The 22,620-nt window shown below is 48.2% G+C and overlaps 1 protein-coding gene across 4 annotated transcripts in view; it reads left to right on the top strand.

Moving 5' to 3' along the window:
* Positions 1-22,620, top strand: part of MYRIP (myosin VIIA and Rab interacting protein) — a 370,438-nt gene that overhangs the window by 335,667 nt on the left and 12,151 nt on the right. For 3 of the 4 annotated variants that reach the window (XM_078432453.2, XM_078432451.2, XM_078432452.2), the window contains 2 exons: positions 12,025-12,219; positions 19,910-20,071. In XM_078432453.2, coding sequence (XP_078288579.2) covers positions 12,025-12,219; positions 19,910-20,071 — 357 coding nt within the window. The remainder of the gene's footprint in view (positions 1-12,024; positions 12,220-19,909; positions 20,072-22,620) is intronic. The other variant, XM_060638342.3, reaches the window with a different exon arrangement.

Below are 22,620 nucleotides of genomic sequence, written 5' to 3'. Positions count from 1 at the left end.
AACTGTGGGCAAATAGAAAGGGTCCCCACATGGCAAGGAAGGCCTGGGTGAGATCAGTGACCGCAAACATTTACCTGAGACATAAAGAGCAAGTAACCTTGAGCACAAATAAATGCAAAATAAAAATCCATTCTATTCAAAGAAAAGGTCTGTTAGTAGCAGGTGTATTCATAAATCCACATCATTCAGCATAATTACATAGGACAGCTCAAGCGTCAATTCTAGGATTTACATTACGACTCTTCATATCAAGCGTTTCTAATTGAACCATTAATTTGCAGTGAAATTTGTAGATGAATCTCAACCCAAGTTTGGGAGTTGGGGAGAGCAAATAAAATGGAAACAAATTATATATATATATGATATATAACAATTACATATATAACATATATAATATATAACATATATATAAATATAACACATATATAATATATAACAATTTTATATATATATATGTATATGTATATATATATATATACATATATATATATAACTTAAAACTTAAGAAAACTGAAGTTCTCCAGGAAACCTAGCAGTCTGATGGAAGAAAAGATAATGTAAAAGAATTCTTCCAAAATTAGGGTAGAAGTTTAATGTTGGTCAAATCAACATCTGAACCAGATGTTTTTTAAGTTTTCAAATGGATTCAAAAATCATCGGATAGGGAAGAAAGTCAAGAATAGCTGAGAAATATTTAGAAAAACCAATGAAGATGACCCCTGTTTTAAGATATTACAGTATGCTTTAAAGGCACAGTAATTAGGGGTGACTCAGTCGGTTAAGCATCCAACTCTTGATCTCAGCTCAGTTCGTGATCTCAGCATCATGAGTTCAAGCCCTGCATTGGGCTCTGTGCTGGGTTTGAAGCCTACTTTAAAAAAAAAAAAAAATTAAAAGGGCACCCGGGTGGCTCAGTCAGTTAAGCATCCAACTCTTGGTTTCATCTCAGGTTATGATCTCACAGTTCATGGGTTCGAGCCCCACATCGATTGGGATTCTCTCTCTCCCTCTCTTTCTGCCCCTCCCCTGCTTGTGCTCTCTCTCTCTCTCAAAAAAAATACATAAACTTAAAAAAAAAAATAAAGTCCTAGTAATTAAATTTGTGAGATAATGATACAAGATACAATGAAATAGTCCAGAAGTACAGTCTAGAATATATTAAAATTTAACTCACGATTTATCTCATGATTCCCACCCACCTGTCACCCCTGTTTGGAAAAAGAACACTTTCTAATAAATGGTGTTGGGACAAACATTCACTAGTTATTTGGAGGAGGGGAAGATGTAGCGAGAGAAGAACGTCCTTAATTTTCCCTCCAATGAAGGAATGAATGGATCTTCCTGGTCTGCAGGCCCAACAGTACTTACAGGAGACAATAAAGAAAGATTAAAGATCTGAAGTCTGAATCCCTGTTCGTTTGCCATTTATCCAACAAATAATGGTTGAACTATTCCAAGAGCTGCAATACAGCAGGGATAAGAGAGAAAAGTCCCCTGCCTCGTGGAATTTACCTTCTACTGGAGGAGACAGCTGAGAAAGATGTAAACAGGTTGAGGGCAAGGTGTCAAATAGAGAGAAGAGCTCAAAAGAAGGTTAAGCAGGGCAGTGATGGACGGAGTTGGGAGGAGGGGGAGTCCTGGAAGGTCTTTTCAGACACCATTCCGGCCAAGTGTCCCCTGGATTGAGATCTGAAGGGCAAGACAGAAGAAGGCAGGCAAAGATCGAAAGGAAGCACTTCCCAGGCAGAAGAACACAGGCAAAGCCATACTTTGGAAATGACCTGGACAACTTTAAGGAACAGATTAAAGAGCCAGGGTGGCCCGAGCACCGTGGCAAAGGGGAGGGCAGTGAGGGAAGGTGACAGAGGGCCAGGCGGGGCACTTCTGCTTTGACATAGGGAGCACCTGGGAAGGTGTCAGCAGAAGTGACAAGGAGGACCCTACATTTACCAAGATCACCCAGGCTGCCATGTGCCGCTTCCGTCCCCAGTGAACGTGGAAGGTGGTTTCACGTCCCACTAAGCTTCTGTAGATGTGAGCATGTTCCTGGGCAGCACCCTGGCTACTGCCAGCAGTGGAGAAATGTTTCCAATCAGGATCAGGAACTAATTTTTTTTTAAGTTTTTATGTATTTATTTTGAGAAAGAGGGAACAAGCTAGGGAGGGGAAGAGAGAGAGGGAGAGAGAGAGAATCCCAAGCCATTTCTGCACCATCAGCAAAGAGCCTGGTACGGGGCTTGAACCCACAAACCATGAGATCACGGCCTGAGCCTACACTAAGAGTCAGCCACTTAACCGACTGAGCCACCCAGGTGCCCAGGAACTATTTTTCTTTCTTTTTTTTTTTAATGTTTATATATTTGAGAGAGAGAGAGAGAGAGCATGAGCAGGGGAGGGGGCAAGAAAACGCCCTCAGGAAAACATGCAGACCAGTGAGTTTAATTCTGGAACAAAACTGCAGATAGCACATTTTCAAAAACTCATTTCTGTAATCACCATTAAAAAAGGAAACCTTGGGGCACCTGGGTGTCTCCTGTGAGTTAAGCATCTGACTCTTGGTTTTGGCTTAGCTCAGGATCTCACGGTGGTGAGATGGAGCCCTGTATCAGGCTCTCTCTCCCCCTCCACCCCTCCCCCACTCGCTCACACGCTCACTCACTCTCTCTTTCTCAAAAAAAAAAAAAAAAAGGAAAATATCTATTTCTTTCATAAATGGCCTTGGCCATGAAAACCAAGATGATTTAAGAACCTAAACATTCCTAAGAGGTCAGTTCTCTAATCTCTGTTACGGTTCGTAGCTTCGTTTTATTACACATGCTAATGTATTAGGTTTGTGCTCCAATTTCTTTCTACAATTCTGTGTCACCCACTTTCATCAAGTCCCTCCAGGGACATGAGTCTGTTCATGGAGAACGTATTTTGACGGGTTGTAGAGGCATCGCCAGAGCGCCTTCTGTTTTATGAGAGCTGAAACGTATTTGCATTTAGTTTTTCTAGCAGATTTCTGTCAACTATTTAAGAGGACATATGGAGTTTCTTTTCTTACCTTTGAACAGGGAAAAAAAATACATGAAATCGGGGCTTTTGGACAAATTTCCTTGCTTCCTCTGGTTGTCTGATGGAAGCGTTTTGTAAAGCGAAGAAAGCACCTGTAATATGGGACAGAAAAGTAATGAGGAGACCGTCAAGTCTGGACCACACTTAGAGCAGATTTCCTTATAGACCGAATTCCTTCCCACTGAGTGTTCTTGGTGCCCCAGTCCTAGTGGGTTCAGTAAGGCTCAGAACTAGACCTTGTCACCAGGGAGATCTCAAGCTCTATTGTGTGGCTTGGTGGTTGGTGTGGCCAAATTCTTACGGATGTCAACCAGTCAAGGGTGTAGAACATTCCAAAGGCTCTCACATGCCCTTCTCTCGCTGATCTGTTATTCCCTGACCTGATTATTCAATTCAGTTCAGTTCCACCATCACTTCCTACAGACCGTTGGGTCCCAGGAATTATGCGCACGGAGGAGGTGCTATGACAGGTGGGAAGGAGCATGGGCTTGGGAGACCAGTCTCTGGGTTCAAGTCCCAGCTCTGCGTCTGCTTCACTGAGCCATAGTTTCTTCATCTCTAAAGATGGGATTAAAACATCAACCGTGTCCAGTTGTTGTGAGGGCTAAATGCAGTAACGAGAAGCCTGGAGTCACAATGGCACCGGATGGACCCACATTAGCTCTGAGTTGGCCGCCTTCTTTCTTCTTCTGTTCCCTCCTAGAGGGGTCTCGGGAGCAGCATTCGGCAGGGGCCCATATGTGTTTGATGCACCGTGAGCTCCTGAAGGGCTTTTCTGTGCTGCATGACAGCCCCCCCTTTGTGTTCAAACCGGTCCCTAGAAGGGCCCTGTTAAAAAGTTCTTTCCTCCGATACCTGGGATGTCTGCTGTCCTGTGAGCCCCTTGAGGAACACTCACGTATCACAGGGCTGAAAGGAGACCTGGAGGGCTCCACACTCCCACCATCTTCCCTTTTTTGCCAAAGCCAGCTCTGGAGGTTGTGTCCCCCCAGTCTGCTCAGGACACTTGACATCGAAAATGATAGATTCAAAATAAAGACTAAATAGACGACCTGGAGGTTTTCCATCCCGGCCGTTGGTAATCACAGCCTCTCGGGTTGTCAGAAAGGAGCTTTGGGGCACCTGGTTGGCTCAGCCGGTTAAGCGACGGCCTCTTGATTTCAACTCAGGTCATGATCTCACAGTTGGTGAGATTGAGCATCGGGCTCCACGCTGACAGCTCGGAGCCTGCTTGGGACTCCCTCTCCCCCTCTCTTTCTCTGCTTCTCTGTCTCTCTCTCTCTCCCTCCCTCAAAATAAGTAAACTTAAAAAAGAAGGAGTTTTGAAATATCACATTGTCCCTTATTCCAAGAGCCCAGTGAACCGTTCTTTCTCTGCCGGCATCTAAATCTCCTTACTGGTGCGTCAGTTTGCACCCGGTCCCTCCACTGGGATTACAGCCTGTCCCGCCGTGTCCCTCCCCACCCTGCAGCCACAGCATGCTCTGAGCTCTCTTTCCAGAAAACTGCTCACCACCTACTCCCACGCAGCTGCCCCACCCCGGGGCCCCGGTGACCTTGGATTCCAGCTGCAGTCATAGTTTCCGACGCTTTTCTCTGCCACGGGTCCTCCCCAGCCCTAAATCTGTGCCTCCTCTGCCGGTCAGAACCGCCTTCCTGAAGCCTAAGCCTCTTGTGCGGCGTGGGAGGAACCTGGCTTTGAAATCGGGCGGGTCTGGGTGCAAAGCCGACTCCTGACGAGCAAACCCCCCTCTAAGGCCCATCTCCTCATCTGTGAGATGTGATCAGAATACCTGCCTCCGAGGGCGCTCAGGAAAGTTCGGGGAGGCAAGGCCAGGCCAGTGCTTGTCCCAGAGCTTGGCATGCAGTCAGTGCTCAGGAAATGCCAGCTCTTGAGAACAGCAGCAGCGAGGACCCGCGGTGGCGCCTGATTGCTGGGAGCACAAAACTCAAACTCCTGAGCTTGGCGTTCGGGGCACTGCCCTGCCCCCGCCTCCCTCCTGTTTGTCATCTGCACCCCCCAGGCTGTGCCCTCCAGCCTCCGAGGCCGGTGCCCTTCCAGCTGAGGCCGGAAGCCCAACTTCGCGGTTTCTTCACCTCTTTCTTGTGCCTCCAGACCAACCCCAAAGTCACATACCGGCGTGGCCTCTGCAGGTCTGCAGCCTGTGGCTCACGGGCAGGGTAGGGCCTCCCCTCTGCTACCTGCTGTTGGTCTTCGTGTCCTTCTCCCCTCTCTGCTCTCTGAGGACAGGGACCACGGCTTACTCACCTCTGCATCCCCTGCAGGGCTCCACGCCAGGGCCCTGGCACAGAGGAGACTCTTCCCGAAGGCTTTGCATTAAGTTAGTGCCGGTGAGAAACAGCAGACAATGTTTGAGGACCTGATTCGTTCAGTTTCCCAGCTAAGCAATGACATACCTTGCTTTTATTGCATCAGCAGTACGTATGGTTCAGTCTGCTTGCAGTCAGAGGGAGATACAGGGTCGGGGACATGTGTGAGTGCCCAGGGCGGGGGGGTGGGGGGCTGTCCGAATGTCCATGTCAGGTCACCTACTGTCGTTGCTTAGGATAGACCTTCTATATTGTGATATTATGTTCTTTTTTTTTAAATTTTTTAATGTTTATTCATTTTTGAGAGAGAGAGAGACAGAGCATGAGTGGGGGAGGGTCAGAGAGAGAGGGAGACACAGAATCCAAAACAGGCTCCAGGCTCTGAACGGTCAGCACAGAGCCCGACGCGGGGCTCGAACTCACGGACCGTGAGATCCTGACCTGAGCCGAAGTCGGCCGCTCAACCGACGGAGCCACCCAGGCGCCCCAAGTTATCTCTTCTTTATGAAATTGTGGTGATGTTGGTAGGCAATACTAGATTACAGTGTTGTTGTTTTGTGTGTTTTTTTTAAGATATTCTTAGTTGACGAGGAAAAAAACCTGGGAAATGGAGAGCAGCAAAGTTTAACTTTTTTCAGGAAAGAACAATAAAAAACATTCTTCAAAACACCTCGTAGGCAGGGAAAGATGCTTCGAGAGCGTGGTACATAATGGAAGGCACGTAAGTCAGGCAGTAACAGGCCCATCTAGAGCCAGTGGGGCAGTTTGGCGAGGGGAGGAGGGACGGCTCACAGCTCTGGCCCCAGACACTTTGTGGACACGACATATGCTGTCTGATTTAATCTCAGAAGCCCCTTGAGCTGGATGCTATTATCTCCATTTTGGGATGGAGGCTCAGAGAGGTTAAGTTATTTGCCCAAAGTGTCACAGACAGTGTAACCTGAATTTCCCAAGCCTCGTGGTCTGGTGTGTGCAATGGGGAGGTCACATTAGCATCAATCCTCAATAGGAAGCCGCAGGACCACAGCACCTACACCCACCGTCTCCCTCCGTCATCTGGGGGAAGCTCGGAAAGGTTCTCCCAAGTGTGAGTGGACAGCCCCCTCTCACGGGCCTGCCTGGGGCCTCACTAATATCTAGGGAGGACAGCAGTGCCCCCAGAGGACAGGTCTCACCAGGCCTCTGCTGCCCACATGCCTTCTCACAGAGGGGCTCCAGGCCAGCCAGATCCAGGCCAACTTACGACTTCCTTGCGCCCTTCCCTTTGCCCTCATGGGCCCTTTGCTCTAGAAAACACACTTGCGAATCAAATCTTACAGCTGTCTTGGTATATAGATTAATATATTAGTATTATGTATCAAAACATGCTCCCGGGCCTAAGAGTTCTCTTTTATCTTCTGATTTTAAAGCATTTGTATAGGCTTCTAAAAGAACGATGAGCTGTAGGCTCGACACCTGCTGAGCCCAGTGGGCAAGGAGGCCCTTTGCAAGACCCTGGCCACTGACCATCCCTGTCTCATGGAGTGACCCACGGACCTCAAAGCGTACCGCCTGCCTCCGTATCTCACAAACACCCTGGTGTCGCTGTCCTTTCGGCTACTACCAATTTAGCTTTTCTGCTCCTATGACGGGACTCAGAGCAGTTCCCAAACTAGAAAAATTCCTCCTCTGCCCCAGATACCTGTACATATAACTTAATCCTCAAAGCTTCCCCCCGCCCCCGACCTTGTGTTCGATGAGATCATTGTAAGACTCATATCAAATCAAATAAATAGACACCCCAGGCCTCTGTCACACCCCAGTTCATCACACGCAGCCAGCCATGGGGTCTGTTCCGGCCCAGCCGAGGCAGGCAGACACGTGCATGCACATGGGTAGAACTGGGGCCAGAATCAGCCGTCTGGCATCCACAGTGTTCCCTCTGGATTAAGCCAGGCATTTCACGCACCCCCGCTCTTTGCGTGTTGGCAAGCTTGGGGTATTCTGGTAAGGAACATTCCTGTCTGTTCCAGCTTGAAATGAGTCTGCATTTCTTTGTCCAGCATGGAGCTTTGAAATGAATGATGACGCCGGAAAAAAAAAAAAAAATCTCAGGAGAGTTTGCAAGGGTTGCTAATAAGCAAGAATAGCTAATGGTTAGGATGGAAACCGTCTTTTCCGTAGAACTCCACAGGCTCAGAATCTCCTCCTGGCAACACCCTGCAGTCTGCATGCCTTTGGAAAGCAGTTTCTAAGGAAGAGTAAATGGAGGAGGAATTTGTTCCAGAACATGTTTTATCTGAATAGGGAGTGTGTGGGGACAGGAGGGAGAAATCACTGAGGCGAATCTCTGCAGTCCCTAGTGAGAGAAGAAGGATGCTGGGGTTTACGACTTGGGTCCTGACCTGCTCTTCTGCCATTGAAATGGCCCCCGTGGCAGGACCCCCGCCTTTGAGCGGTACGTAACCTTCTGAAAGGTCTGCATCGGTCCTATTGTAGGTTACAGGCGGACAGGAAACAGGAGTCTTTGTTGAGGTTGCTTGTTCTGCTGCTGCTGTGAGCGATCGAGGGCACCGGAGAGCTTTGCATCACCCTCTCTGTACCCCGAGTGTAGACTTTGTTTCGGCCCCAGAGGTAGCAAAGTCGGCATGATGTATGCGATGTTCCATATGAAGTCCCCATGAAGTTATGCAAAGTCATGCTGGCCCACACAAGCATTTTTTTTTTTTTTAATGTTTATTTATTTATTTTTGAGAAAGAGAGAGGAGAGAGAGAATGAGCAGGGGAGGGCCAGAGAGAGACACAGAATCCAAAGCAGGCTCCAGGCTCTGAGCTGTCCGCACGGAGCCCGACGCGGGGCTTGAACCCATGAGCCGTGAGATCATGACCTGAGCCGAAGTCGGACACTTAACCGACCGAGTCATCCGGGGGCCCCCCCACACAAGCATTTTAAATGGGAATCGCACGGGTATCTGGTGCCTGATACAATTTGCCATTTAACTTGTATCTCTTTGACAGCTGGGAGGTTGAATTTGTTACTGTGTGGCCGTTTTCATTCTGTCATCTGTGGGGCCTCAGCCCCAAGTGTCAGTGAGGCCACCTTCCCATTTGGTAGTTGTCCCTGCTCTGTGGGCTAATGGCCACACTTTCACCTCTCCCTATTTGATCCCATGAAACCGTCGCACTGGACCCATCTTATAATTGCTATCTGGAGTACCATCGGCTACCGCAGTAGCTCGCTTTGGGCTCTGCAATTGTGTTCTGTTGGTGCCATTCAGCTCGGCTCTCTGGGGCTATGAGCAATAAAGCAGAGGGTCCTTTACCTCTTCACTTCTCCCACACACGGGGCTCCCTGCCAGCACCCCGGTCCACACCAGCTTTTCATCTGAACAAGATCCCATCCAGTGCTAAATCTAGCTTTATTTAACGTAACTGTACGAGGTGCTTTCTACTTTTAACTCTGGACCGGGCAGGGAGCGGGACATTTACATAACAAGTCCGTGTCAGCCCTGCACCAAATCTTCTGGTCTCCTTAATTGGACCAGCGAGTAAACCAAGGAACAGGGAGGCTTGGAGCCCCGCTCCTGCCATGTGGCTAATTAAATCCCAGGTATCTTAACTTCCAGCCCACGCACTGTTCGCACCCACCCCCACGTCCAAGCAAAAAGCCCCGTCAGCCCTTTGTAGTGGACAAGTAGACCTGATTCCCTGCCGAAGTTGATGGCTTCCAGTTTGCACTTGCCCACGGAGAGCTCACCACCAGACAGAGGGCAGTGGTCCCGCCGACTGGCTCACCAACCAGAGAGATCTTGTCCAGTTTTCATATTCTTTCTTTCTTTCTTTCTTTCTTTCTTTCTTTCTTTCTTTCTTTCTTTTTGGCCACTTCCCCCAGCTGGCGGCTAGTTCGCTTCTGAACTTTCCCGGGGCTTCCCCCAGACCACACATCTTCCCATTAAAGCTGTGGTTGCTGTCCTCGGACCGGCCGCCGGGGACCCCACGCTCTGACTCAGCGGCACATGCAGACGGCCTTCAGGGGACAGGAAAGTATGTCTGCACGTCCAGTGGCGGGGGTAGGACTAGAGGCGTGCCTTGAGGGCAGGGACTTCATCCGCTGTCCGCTGCTTCATCCCACCACAGACCACCCCCAATGAAATATGTAGGGTGAGCCGTGTGGGGACTGCAGAGACCTGGGAAGTGCATGTCTCAAGGAAGGCATTCTCGTCAAAAGAAAAACCAAAAGCATGCCTCTGGGCAATGTTTGGCTTCCAGCGTGCAACCCCTGTGGCTGAATAAACAACACTATTTATGGATGGAATGGAACAGTGACCGCCAAGCAACATGGATGCCCAGCTTTGACGCGACATGTTCAGTCGGAGTCAGGATGCAGATAACGCTTCCTGGCGAAGCACCTCTTAAACCCTTCCCATCAATAACCCTGGCCCTTGAATGACCCTGTGCCCACTGGGGACGTGTGTCCATCTTCACACTTTTCCCTCCTACTGTGCTGTGGTCCTTTTTTTCTTCTTCTGAGTCTCCTAGTCATACGTTTTTCTTTTCAAAAAACTGTACAAGGACACCTCTTCTACCAAAGAGGGGGCAGGGTTTCTAAACACGAACTCACATGCTAAGAGCAGGGCAACGCATCTGCTTTCGTACCTACAACGTTGCCTCTTCTGAAACGGACGCGAGCCGACAGTGGTAGAGCCGTGTCGTGCCAAAGTCATGCCGAGCCCCGTTCATCCTCGCCTGGTGCCACGGCAAGTCCCAGCGTCCTGGAAAGTGGCGGGGTAGCCCCTGCAAGTCCCTCCTCGGATAAAGAGTTGGCACTGGCTGCTCCCTTGGACACTGGCCCTATTCTACTGGGTCTGTGTACTGTCCCTTCCATTCCCTTCTCCTGACACCGCAGACCGAATTGTTTGGGTTTATGGCAAATCCCTTAAACCGAAAGGAGTGTGGCCGTTGGGTCAGGCAAGCAGCTGTTGTGGAGCGGACGGGCTCGATGGGGCGCCCTCTTATCACAGGCGCCCTAACCCTACAAAAATTTGACAGATAGGAGACCATGTGCATGGAAGCCCAGAGCCAGTTTCTAGACTGTGGACTCACTCACTGATTTGTCACTTAAACACTTTGATTCCCTAGTGAATTGGGAAGGGTGTCACAACATCCTCTGGGGCGCCCGGGTGGCTCAGTCGGTTAAGCATTCAACTTCAGCTCAGGTCACGATCTTGCAGTCTGTGAGTTCGAGCCCCGCGTCTGGCTCGGTGCTGACAGCTCGGAGCCTGGAGCCTGTTTCGGATTCTGTGTCTCCCTCTCTCTCTGCCCCTCCCCTGCTCACTCTGTCTTTCTCTCGCCCTCAAAAGTAAATAAACATTAAAAATTAAAAAAAAAAAAAATCCTCCAGCAAAACAAAACCTGCAGTAGCATCATCTGTTTGGAGGAACAGGCTTTGCAAAATCGAGCCATAGCTGCCATTAACTATTTGGCCAGGATACGTGAGTCAGAAAGGTACCTTAGAAGGTACCAAAGGGATTAAAATTCCAGATTTTCTTGAAACACTTTACTGGTAAATGGTAAACACACACACACACGTGCATCCGCAGTATTTGAGTTCCAATTTATAAACCCTTCGATAGGATAAATAAACTTGATCATAGGTAGATGCCATTACTATCAAGAAACATTGATCTCCAGCTTATAATGATGTTCTATGTCCTGATGAACTCGAAGATGCAGATAATTCTTGGTGGTTGAAGTGCCTCTGCTCCATCAATGACTTTGGCCCAGATCCTGATTGTAATTTTCAGCCATGAATGTAAAAGCAGGAACTGTCTTACGTCGGTGAGGAATCTTTTCAGCCACAGATAACAGAAAAAGAAGTGGGGTAGGAGAACATCAGCTAGATCTCTTCACTGGGTTAGGAAAACAGGAGCTTTGCTAGAGACCCCCTCAGCAGGCTTTCCTGTCGGGCTCACTGGGCCCGTCACCGTGTCACATGCCTGCCCCTGGCTACAGAGGGGTGGGGAATGGAGTGCTCTGTCCCGCCTCTGTGGTAGAGGAGAGCAAGGGAGAATGGGCTCGAGAAGAGGCGTGTGTGAGCTAACACATGGGGGGCTACCGAACCCTGCAGGGAAACTCTTCCACTCTCATTCCACACATGACAAAACAGAGTTCCAGAGGCACGATGTCACTTGGTCGAGATCCCAACACCAGATGAAGGGAGAACCAGATCTGGAGCCCAGGTCTCTTAACATCCAGTCCAGACCTACCAGACCACACCGTGGATGTGGTTTGACAGAGTCTGTGACTGACGTTCTGTTGAGGACATAGAATGCCATGCAAACAGTGAGGTGATGCGTCTAAAACCACCAGCCGTGGGCCAAAGATGTGGTAGCCTCGGCTTGATGTCTCCTTCCTTCTCGAGGGATCACATAACCCGGTGTGAGTCATGGAAGCGAGGCCGTGTCAAATCAGGCCTCCTCCAGGCGCCTTCCTGCTGTGTAGATTTTTTTTTAGCTTCTCGTTCCTTCGGCACAGCGATGTTTATGTGTGTTATGATGGAATAAGTCTCATGATGAGCACCAGATAATGTGGAATTCCCTTGTCACTGTTAATGTGTTGTTCTTGTCTTCTGTCCCCTTCTGTTATTGGGCCAAACAGAAGTATTCTGCTGTTTCTCTCTGCAACATCTCCACAGAAGTCCTGAAAGTCATCAACGCCACCGAGGAGCTGATAGCAGAGTCCGCAGGGCCCTGGGAGTTCCCACCTGTCCCTCCCGACAGAGAGAAGGGGACATTTCCTCTTGGGACAGACCAAGTGAGACTGGATGAACAGCTGACTTCTCTGGAAGAAAACGTAAGCCGGTGTGGGTGTTCCCCGTCTCGGGTAAACGTGAGAAGAAACTGATGACGTTGTGACCCGTCACAGACAGTGCAAGGACACATGCACGCCACACAACGTAGCAAGTATATCCTCAGGGAGGGTGTCAGGCCGGGTCCTCCAGAAGCAGACCCTGAGGAGAGGATAGGCTTGCAGGCGATTTCTTTCAGAAGTGCTCCCCCAGGGAGGCTCATCAGGGAGCGGGGAAGGACTGGGGAAAGCTAAGAGGTCAAGCAAAGGTGTGACCTTAGACCAAGAGTCGCTTTGATCTGTAGGGAGCCCTGGGGTGTTAGCTGCATCTCAGGGTTGTCTTGACACGAGCCAAAGGAACTGGCTTTTTCTACAGCCAGCAGGCACTTCTGTTCGGTCTCTTGGCAAGCAAGCCAAATGTAGACACTTCTGTCTACACTAGCCCCAGGCGGTCTGGTGTGTAGGGCTGAGCGGGTGGGAACCCAGGCACACTGAAGCTGGGGGGGTGGGGCGATGCAGAAACTACAAAAGGGCCCCGGGAGGATCCAGGTGGAGCACTCCCAGTGCCACTGCAGGGCAAGGGCGTGGTTGCCCACGGAACTTAAGTCACAAGTGGTCTGCCCAGCTCACAGGTCTGTTTGCCAGTAGGGCGTTTTTCTAGCCTCCCTCGAGAGGAAAGGATGGAGGGAACAGATTCTTCCGTACAAGTATCCCCGCTCATCGCCGAGCGTTTTCAGAAATGTCTGATGAGAATTTGCCAACACTTCAGACGAGGGGGTGACACAGAGAGATCTGGAACATTAGCCCCTTGGGCCACACTCACCATCACCGGCTGGCAGAGTCCTGCCCATGAATCAGATACCAAATGAAGTCGGGTGGTTCCATCTTTCCACACCCAGCAAGAACCAACCCTGATTTTGGGGTGCTGTCAGGAATGCAGCTCCCAGAAATCAGGACCGGTTGGTAGAGGCAATTTTTGCAGAAAGTTGCAACAGCGACAAATCAGGATGCCTCCAGGTTAAAAAAAAAAAAAAAAGTGCCGATAGTCGCCTTATCTTAAAAGGTAAAGACTCTCTCCCTCTGAATTCCCATAAAACCTGAGCAGAGGTCTATCTGCCAGTTAACGTCACTTGGCTGCCCTTTCTGTCCACCCGTCTATCCCCATTAGATCGGCACCACTTACATTTTGGGTTCGATAATTCTTTGTTGGGGGGGGGAGGGCGTCCTGGACGGTAGAGCATGTTCAGCACCCCAGCACCTACCCACGAGATGCCGGTAACAGCACCCTCCTAACTGTGGCCATCAAAATGTCTCCAGATGTTGCCAAACATCAGAGAGGGAGATGCACGGAGGTGCAGTCGCCCCCAGATTAGGAATCAGGTGTATGAATCCCTGAAGACCGGGGTCCTGCACATCACGAGCTCCAGCCCTTGCCCAGAGCCTGACACAGAGGTGCTCAAAGAATGTGGTTACCTGATAGAAGGTTCAGATGAATGAAGTCCTTTTTTTTTTTTCTTTTTTTTTTTTCCGGAAGAAATGTTTTGCTTCTGGTGCGTCGGGTCTCTGTTCTTTAAATACGTCTATAATACGGTTCTTTCAGTGCTGATGGTCCTACAGTGGCCGTAATCCCCTGGACACATAGAAGTGAAAAGGTGAAAGTCAAGAGATGGTTCACCAGGCAAGGGGCGTGGGTTTTTGTTTGTCCGTTTTGTTTGTTTTACAAGGTATTGTATTTAAAAAAAAATACAGTGCGTGAAATATTCAGATTTAAATGACAACCGTGGGTTCCCGTGGCACACACTTAAAGGGAAGACAACCTGCCTCTTCTGCCCTCCAAGGGGGATATCGGGGGTTTCGTTTTGTAACGTCCTGTTATCACACGCTATGTCTCCTTTCCTGGGGTTCCTTAACACTTTCAGTTCAAATCACATCCACTCAGCCGCCGATGTGAGAGGTCCCAAACCCCGGCAGGGACTGCGTTGCAGGCCGCCGTCTGTAGTGCACCTCACCCCTGCCCAGCGTCTGTAGTTTACTTCACCCCTGCGCCGTCCTGGGAGAGGCCTCTCCTGGTCCCCAAGAGTTAACTGCCTCTTCCTCCTCCTCCCTTCCCCCCACCCAGCTCTTCAAACTGCACCTCAGAAGAAACTCCATAGCTGTTCCTTTGAATTCTCTGGGTTTTGAGTCAGAGAAGGGATGGCTGTTTTCTTTATCTCTTTAGAGACAGAGATCACAGCCCTGGGCGGGTCTGGCTCTGCGGTTTCCAGGATGGAATTCAGCGGAGCAGCAGAAGGGCAGGGAGATTCTTAAACCGGCCTCTGGGTGCAGTGGTTTAATTAAACTGGGGCTTTTGTCTGTGTTCTAAAGAGCGGCTCCCGCGTTCCTCGTTTTCTCGCTGCCTGGCTCCTTTGTGCTCAGGGATGGGGACTGTCAGAAATAGCAACGGGGACACCTCTTGTCACCTTCTGAACATTGGCCACCGCAGACCAGCCCGGGGACTCAGAAATGAAAGAGAACATTGGCTCGAGAATGTTTCACCTTCAAAAATACTTCTGAAGGTTTCAGAGCTGCCTCCGATGACAAAAAAATGTCGTTCACATGGCGAATCTCCTGTTTTCACAAGGTGCCTTGTTAATCCACTTAATTAGAGTAGGGCTTGGGGACTTCAGAATTCCCTTAGTCTCTCTGTGTTGACACTTCTCACCCGCTGCCTGGCTGGGCACTGTGAAATCAGCCCTTGGCTCCCTTGCAGGCAGGGGGATCCTGGGGCCAATCCCAGCCTCCCCTGTGCACCACGGGGAGCTCAGTCCCTTGGATTGCGTGCCTGCGTCTCTTGTGTTTGAAGCTCTCGCTGACAGCTGTGGGTTGTAGGGTTCCACTGGACCTGCAGGGACTTGGCTGGGAAAGGCAAGTTTCGGGAAGGGACTACAATCTGAAGTGTGGGTAAGGTCCAGGGATGCCGCAGCCCCCAGGGAGTAGCGTTCGGCGGGGAGGCAGGCAAGCGGTCACCACCCCTGGGCAGTGGAGCCCAGGGGAGAGCTGGAGCCTGGGGGATCGCCCCCTAGTGGGAGCTGTCACCAAGAAGCCCACACAGAGAGGGAGCAGGGGAAGGGAGACTGACTTCTTTCTCCTCCTGCCTTTGATCTCCTGCTGGTGTCTCCCCACAAGGGGGCCTGGGTGATGAGGTCCACACAGGGCAGCCTGAGAACAGAGTGGGGCAGAGAAGAGTGGAAAATGGATCTAGGAGTCCACAAAAGAACGGGCATGACCGTTCTCAGACCTGTGGTGTGAGCAGTGGGGACCCCCAGAGGCCATCTTGTGGATTTACGCAGGGTTAGTGGTAGGAGGGATGAGTCAGCTGCCTCACCCCTCCACTGCCACCATTTGAGGAGCTCCCAGACGGCCTGGGGCACCCCGTCATTCCCAGCACAGAGGCAGGAGAGGGACAGTCCCGACTTCCCTTTTCGCACTACCCCGTAACTTTCGGCAACACCAAATCCGTCGCGTGGGTAGTGGCTGGAGACACCGGGGGACTTCCCCTCGAGGGGCCCCACTCGGCCACAGAATCCGGGACCGGGCAGAGGGTGTCGTCGGTCCTCCTCCTCAAGGCTCTCGGGTACCCCTACAGCACCGGAGAGGTCGTGGCCCTGGAGATGGTCCTGGCCCATCAGGTGCTCCTCTGCCCTCGAGAGCAAGCAAAGAATTGCTGTCGGTTCCTGTGTAGCCTTAGTTCTCTAGAATGCGTTTCATGGAAGGTAAGTCTGACGAGACGCGATAAGACCAAATCAGCTTGATCAATCTGGACAGTGTCTTTCTAGGATCGTTGAGATACGGATTAGCACATTAAAGACTCCAAGAAGTCCTGCAGCAAAGGAATATGTTTCACTCTCTTCATCCTACAGGCTTTGACCACAAGGCCTCTTGAGACCAAAGTTATGTCAAGTCCCTCCTTAAGGAAACACCTGTTCTCGTCCCCTGACCCACTTTGAGAAGGGCGTTTTGAACCAGGAGCCAGTCCATGGGGTCATGGGCATCAGTGGCTGGAGCTTGGAGAAGACACAGATTGCACAGACGTGGTAGCCTTGGTTCTTGCCGAAAGTGGGCCTTTAGCCAGCCAGCAATTCCAGGTTCATGGTTTTCAAATGGGTTGTTTTTTTGTTGGTTTGGTTTTTTTTTTTTTTTAAGATTTGAATAACATTTCCACTGCTATAGAATGTTAACGTTTGTTGTTTTAGCCCCCGCAACAGAGCCAAAGTCATGTTGATCTATAACCACAGTAACTCTAGAACTTTCAGGTCAGAGTTCAAAACGTAAAAAGTCACAACATAACGTGGCAAGCAAGATTAAGTATCAGGCCACCATAGGACCAGGTGAATAAAGGCAAGGGAATTGGCATCAGCCCCCAGGAGCTCAAATCCCAGCTGCACCATTTCCCAGCTGTGAGGCCTGGGGAAGTCACCAGAACTCCAGGACCCAGCGTTGTCCTCTTTCACACCGTGACTATAATAGCACCCACCTCAGGGACTGCCATGAGCAGTAAAGAAACGTCACATCAAACCCTTGGCTCAGCGCCTGGCTCCATAAATGTGTGTCGTCACCATCATCACCATCACGGGCCCTTCCGGCGCCATGACCTTGGCGGTGAGTTCCCGCTCAGCCCGCGTCGGTGCCAAACCACAGAACCTTCCTTTCCCCCTCATGCCAGGAGAGCGGGCTTTCAGGGAACACAGAGTAAAAGACGAACATTCTGGCCTTACTGAGCTATTTCATACGGGAGCTCGGAGGCTTGGAGCTATTTCATATTGCTTTGATTTGGCAGAGAAAACAAAGAACGTTAGCAGATGACCATGCTGAAGACAAAACAAGAGACCGTTGAGATGATACAGCTGTAGGGTGTGATGATGTTGAGTTTTGTGTATTTCTGGAAAAATCCAGGCTCTTGAGACCCAAGTCATGTCGAGTTGTGTTTAACCCCATTGTCACACTCACTCAAGTTATTGGTCTCATTTAAATAATAATTCCAAATTTTGTTTCACCGTGCAACGCTGTAAGTTTATATTTAAAATTATCCAGGGGCGCCCGGGTGGCCGTTGGGCGTCAGACTCTCTGTTTCAGCCCAGGTCATGATCTCATGGTTTCATGGGTTCGGGCTCTGCACTGACAGTGAGGAGCCTGCTTGGGATTCTCTCTCCCCTTCTCTCTCCACCCCTCCTTCGCTCACACTGTCTCTGTCTCTCTCAAATAAATAAAACTTGAAAAAAAATTTTTTAATAATAATAAAATAAAATTGCCTTATCAAGGGGTGCCTGGGCAGCTCAGTCGGTTAAGCTAAAGCTAAAGCTAAAGCTCAGGTCATGAGTTCGAGCCCCATGTCAGGCTCTCTGCTGTCAGCCCAGAGCCAGCTCCAGATCCTCTGTCTCCCTCTCTCTCTGCCCCTCCCCTGCTCGCTCTCTCCCTCTCAAAACTATATATTTTTTAATTAAATAAAATTAAATATTTTTTAAAATTAAATAAAAATTTAAAAAATAAAATTATCTTATCAAAATACATTTACCTTTTATCCTCTCTCCTTGTCTCTTCCTCCCTCTCTTTCTCTCTCCCCTCAATTTTCTTTCCCTCTGAAGAGAAATTTTTAACTTCAGAACTTTTAAGAGACTAATTTTTAAGGTTTTCTACACTCAAATAGCTTTGAAATATTCATCATTTCCTTCAGGTGACAAACAATAAAGGAGTGTATCTTGTTTTCAAGGCAAAGAATAAATGTCTTCTATTAAACTGTGAGGATCTTTTAGAAACACAAGTTCTCTGATACTCACATATGACCAAGAAATGCACAACTAAGGGCAAACTGAAATGCAATTGTCAACAGACATTTGATTCGTGGCCCACCATGCGACTGACGAATCGCTTAACACGACGGACGTCCACTACCCCAGTCAGTGCCGGAAGCCCCCCAGCCAAGCCCATTGTGCCTGGTGTGGCACCAGTGCTCATTCATCAGACCTGCACCTGCCTTTGCTGCACTCTGAAATGTTGTGTAAAATTGCCAAGTTTTTTTTTATTATTATTTAAAAAATGTTTAATGTTTATTTAGTTTTGAGATAAAGACAGAACGTGAGTGGGAGAGGGGCAGAGAGAAGGAGACACAGAATCCGAAGCAGGCTCCGGGCTCCGAGTTGTCAGCACAGAGCCCGACAGGGGCTGGAACCCATCAACTGTGAGATCATGACCTGAGCCGAAGTCAGATGCTTAACCAACTGAGTCACCCAGGCGCCCCTAAAATTACCAGTTTTGATGGAGATGCAGGAATCAGGCTAAGGAACTGACGGGGTTCTCAGTGTTCTTTCCCCAACTCAGCAACACTCGCTGTAGCTCAGTGCAAAACGCTTGCTTGTCCTGTGTGCACAAGCTCTTGGCTTATCCCAACTCTGCTTTATTTAACTCAAGTTAAAAGAGCTTGTGTGACCACCGTGTTTTCATTCAAATCAACTCCAAATTGCTGCAATGACATGCTTAGAGCTTTGTGGATGTTGATTAAATTTCAAAAAACCCCTCGTAAGTAATTAGCTTCTTTAGATCAAAGAGGTCCGGTGTTGTTGGTCATTTCATCCACGTTATTCTGTAGGCAGAAGGGAATTTGTTTCATGCCTCCCGTGGTCTGAATGATTCCAACGATGCTACCTTCTGTTTGCCCACTTTTACGGCAATCGCTGTATTAACTCCTGAGTCAACGTTTTTTTCCCTTTAATTTTTCCTCACATCACTCCCTTCGTCTGACTTCCCCTTTAATTTTCAGTAGCTCTCAAAAAGTGTCTTCCTTGACAGGTGAATAGAGTTGACAGGTTTGTTTTAACATCACGCTTTTTTCTAAGAAATAAACTATTTTCCTGCTATGAATTTCAGGTCCCTTTTAATGCCCTTCATTCATCTGTTCCAGGCAATCTGTAGGTAATCAATCAGAGATAATTCATTCGAAATGTCTTAAATAGTTGTTTTAAATTAATTTCATCTCTTTTATGTTTTCTGAATTTTTCTCAATTACTAAATGCCAAGCAAAAAAAAAAATTTTAATTTTAATTTTTTTTTAATTTTTATTTAAATTCAAGTTAGTTAACATACAGTGTACTAATGGCTTCAGGAGTAGAATTTAGTGATTCATCGCTCACATATAACACCCAGTGCTCATCCCAACAAGTATCCTCCGTAATGCCCATCATCCATTTAGCCCACCCCCCCAACACCCCTCCAGCAACCCTCAGTTTGTTCTCCATGTTTAAGAGTCTCTTATGGTTTGCCTCCTTCTCTGTTTTCGTTTTATTTTTCCTCAAACAAAATTTTTATTGGAAAAATCACATCACGAGTTGTTCTTTGCTTCTTCTGTCTTGGTATTCTGGTTGTTTGAATCACCGGACAAATTTGCAACTTATGTGGCTGACGCCATGTACTTTGGAGTATTTTATCAGATTTTCAAAACTTATAAGTTGCTTTTTCTTGCCGGAAAGTTGAGGCAGGGGAGGTGCAGTTGACGGTGAGGGGGTGGTAAGACCTCATGCTACCATTTAAGCGTGAAGAAGGTTTCTAGATGGGGGCATTGCCTGGCTTTTCCCCCAGTGCTGAGCCTGAATCACCTGGGCGCCCGTGAGGGACCCCACCAGTCCTGGTTCCAAATCCTGAGCTCGAGGCTGCACCCCCTCTGCAGGTGTACCTGGCGGCAGGCACCGTGTATGGACTCGAAGGCCAGCTGAGTGAACTGGAGGATGCCGCCCGCTGCATCCACAGTGGCACCGATGAGACCGAACTGGCAGATCTGGAGGACCAGGTGGCCACGGCTGCAGCCCAGGTTCACCACGCTGAGCTCCAGGTAAGAACCCCTCCCGCCCAGATGGAGGACCACCGTGAACGAGGGGAGAGCACCCCGTCTTCCACAAGAATTACTGCAAAGCCTTTGTATCAGTTCCCTAGCACACTCGCCTGGTCCTTTCGGGTGGATTCTGCCCAACCCTCCTTCTAAAAAATTATAGCCTTGATAATATATCAGAATTTTCTTTAAACCTTTGTCGCCCTCCGCTTTGACAAATCCTCTGACCCACAGGCAGATCTCCTTGCTATATAGGTTCCCATTCCATCTCAAGACCACCCTCCCCTAACCTGTATCACACTGCTGATGACTTACTTGATGCCCTTTTCCCCTCTATACACTAAGAGCCCCATGAGGACATGACTATAGCTGTCTAGCTTAACACGGTAACTTCAGTGCCTGACATCTGACACGGCTTTAGCACTTTGAATAAAACTGGGGTGAATAGCTGAGTGAAACTGAAAATGTAGATTTCTTTATGAAAGAAAGAAAGAAAGAAAGAAGAGAAAGAGAAAGAAAGGAAGAAAAACAAAAAACAAGAAAGAAAGAAAGAAAGAAAGAAAGAGAAAGAGGAAGAAAAACAAGAAAGAAAGAAAGAAAGAAAGAAAGAAAGAAAGAAAGAAAGAAAAGAGAGAAAGAGGAAGAAAAACAAAAAAGAAGAAAGAGAGAAAGAAAGAAAAGAGAAAGAGAAAGGAAGAAAAACAAAAAAGAAGAAAGAAAGAAAGAAAGAAAGAAAGAGAAAGAGAAAGAAAGGAAGAAAAACAAAAAAGAAGAAAGAAAGAAAGAAAAGAAGAAAGAGAAAGAAAGGAAGAAAAAAAGGAAAGAAAGAAAGAAAAGAGAGAAAGAGAAAGAAAAGAAGAAAAACAAAAAAGAAAGAAAGAGAAAGAGGAAGAAAAACAAAAAAGAAGAAAGAAAGAAAGAAAGAGAGAAAGAGAAAGAAAGGAAAAAAAACAAAAAAGAAGACAGAAAGAGAAAGAGGAAGAAAAAAAAGAAAGAAAGAAAGAAAGGAGAGAAAGAGAAAGAAAGGAAGAAAAAAAAGAAGGAAGAAAGAAAGAAAGAAAGAAAGAGAAGAAAGAAAAGAGAGAAAGAGAAAGAAAGGAAGAAAAACAAAAAAGAAGAAAGAGAAAGAAAAAGAAGAAAGAAAGAAAGAAAGAAAGAAAGAAAGAAAGAAAGAAAAAGAAAGAAAGAAAAGAGAGAAAGAGAAAGAAAGGAAGAAAAACAAAAAAGAAAGAAGGAAAGAAAAGATTTCTCAGACCAGTATTTTGATGATTTAGATATGGCCTTTTCAGAACTGAAATGATATTATCTGTAAGACAGATAGTATCATTGTGATATTAGCTTGTGAAGACACTTGTTTGCAGCTTGCATGGATATCCCCGTGGCCTCTGACTCTGGATCAGAATTGATTGTGGACTAAGTCGCTGATGCTCAAAGTGGGGTCCTTGAGACGTGCTGGTAAGACGTGCAGTGTAAGCTCAGTATAAGCCCCTGGTTCACGGACGGACACCTTGCACCCCTAAACTGTATCCTAGGAAAACTGGGGTCAGTAGAAACCACCTATGGAGAGAGAAGATGACAGTCTTGCGTGCTAATTATTTTTTCAACCGGGATTTTTGTTTTAGAGAGTCAAAAATCACAACCGCCACTGACAGCGGGAAGCACTCTTGAGAGTGTGAGCACGCCCGTTCTCCACCCTGTGGGTGCTTTAACACTGTGTGCTATAGGTGTGGTCTCTTTGGACGCGGCCCCGTCAACTATTCATTATCAGCAAGAATGACTGAAGAGCGTCTGTCCCCATATACAAATCATTTCCCATAAGTGCCACCCAGCCTTTAATCCGTTTGCCATAAAGGCTACAGGAAGTGGGATCAAATCTTCTCTTTTCTGGGGCACACTCTGCAGCAAATAACTTCTTGGATGGTTTAGCCAGAAGTTATATTATTTGCGGGTGTCTGGGAGGGTTATGTTGGATAATTAGTTATTCCTGCTTCTAGATTTCTCCGGTCTTCAATTGTAAGAGCCGTGTTTTATGGGAGAAAATCCTGGAGTCCAAACTACCATTTTCTGTGTTTGAATGTGCCTGGTTTTTCTGCGTTTTTAAACATCACAGTAACGTTATCAATAATACCTAGTGTTCAGCGAGCCTGCCTTTGTGCCAAAAGTTGTACTTGGCGCTTGACCTCAGTATTGTAATGAATCCTTCCAGCAACTCCACGAGGGGCTCCGTGATGTGTCCCCTTTCATTTCTAGGGAGACTGAGGCTCAGAAAGGTTATCCCACTTGCCCAAGGTCAAATAACTAGCAGGTGATGGAGCCAGGGTTTTAACCTCTCTGACCTCACGGCCACGTTCTTCACCAGCCTGCGCCGTGTGGCTTCCTGAGAAACGTGTCGGTGCTGCCTTCAGACACGCAGACACTCGCATCAGTGCCCTTCATTGGCAGAGGAGGGCATCAGCCCTGCCTTCGGTTTTATGGACCTTGTCTCGATCCGGGAACCGAACTGCGGGCCGCTGTCAGAGCAGGAAGCCTCACACTCCCTGTAGTCTGCCCTT

Source organism: Panthera onca, chromosome C2, assembly GCF_046562875.1.
Source record: "Panthera onca isolate mPanOnc1 chromosome C2, mPanOnc1 haplotype 2, whole genome shotgun sequence".
Taxonomy (NCBI): domain Eukaryota; kingdom Metazoa; phylum Chordata; class Mammalia; order Carnivora; family Felidae; genus Panthera; species Panthera onca.
This window is presented reverse-complemented; position numbering and strand designations above follow the sequence as displayed.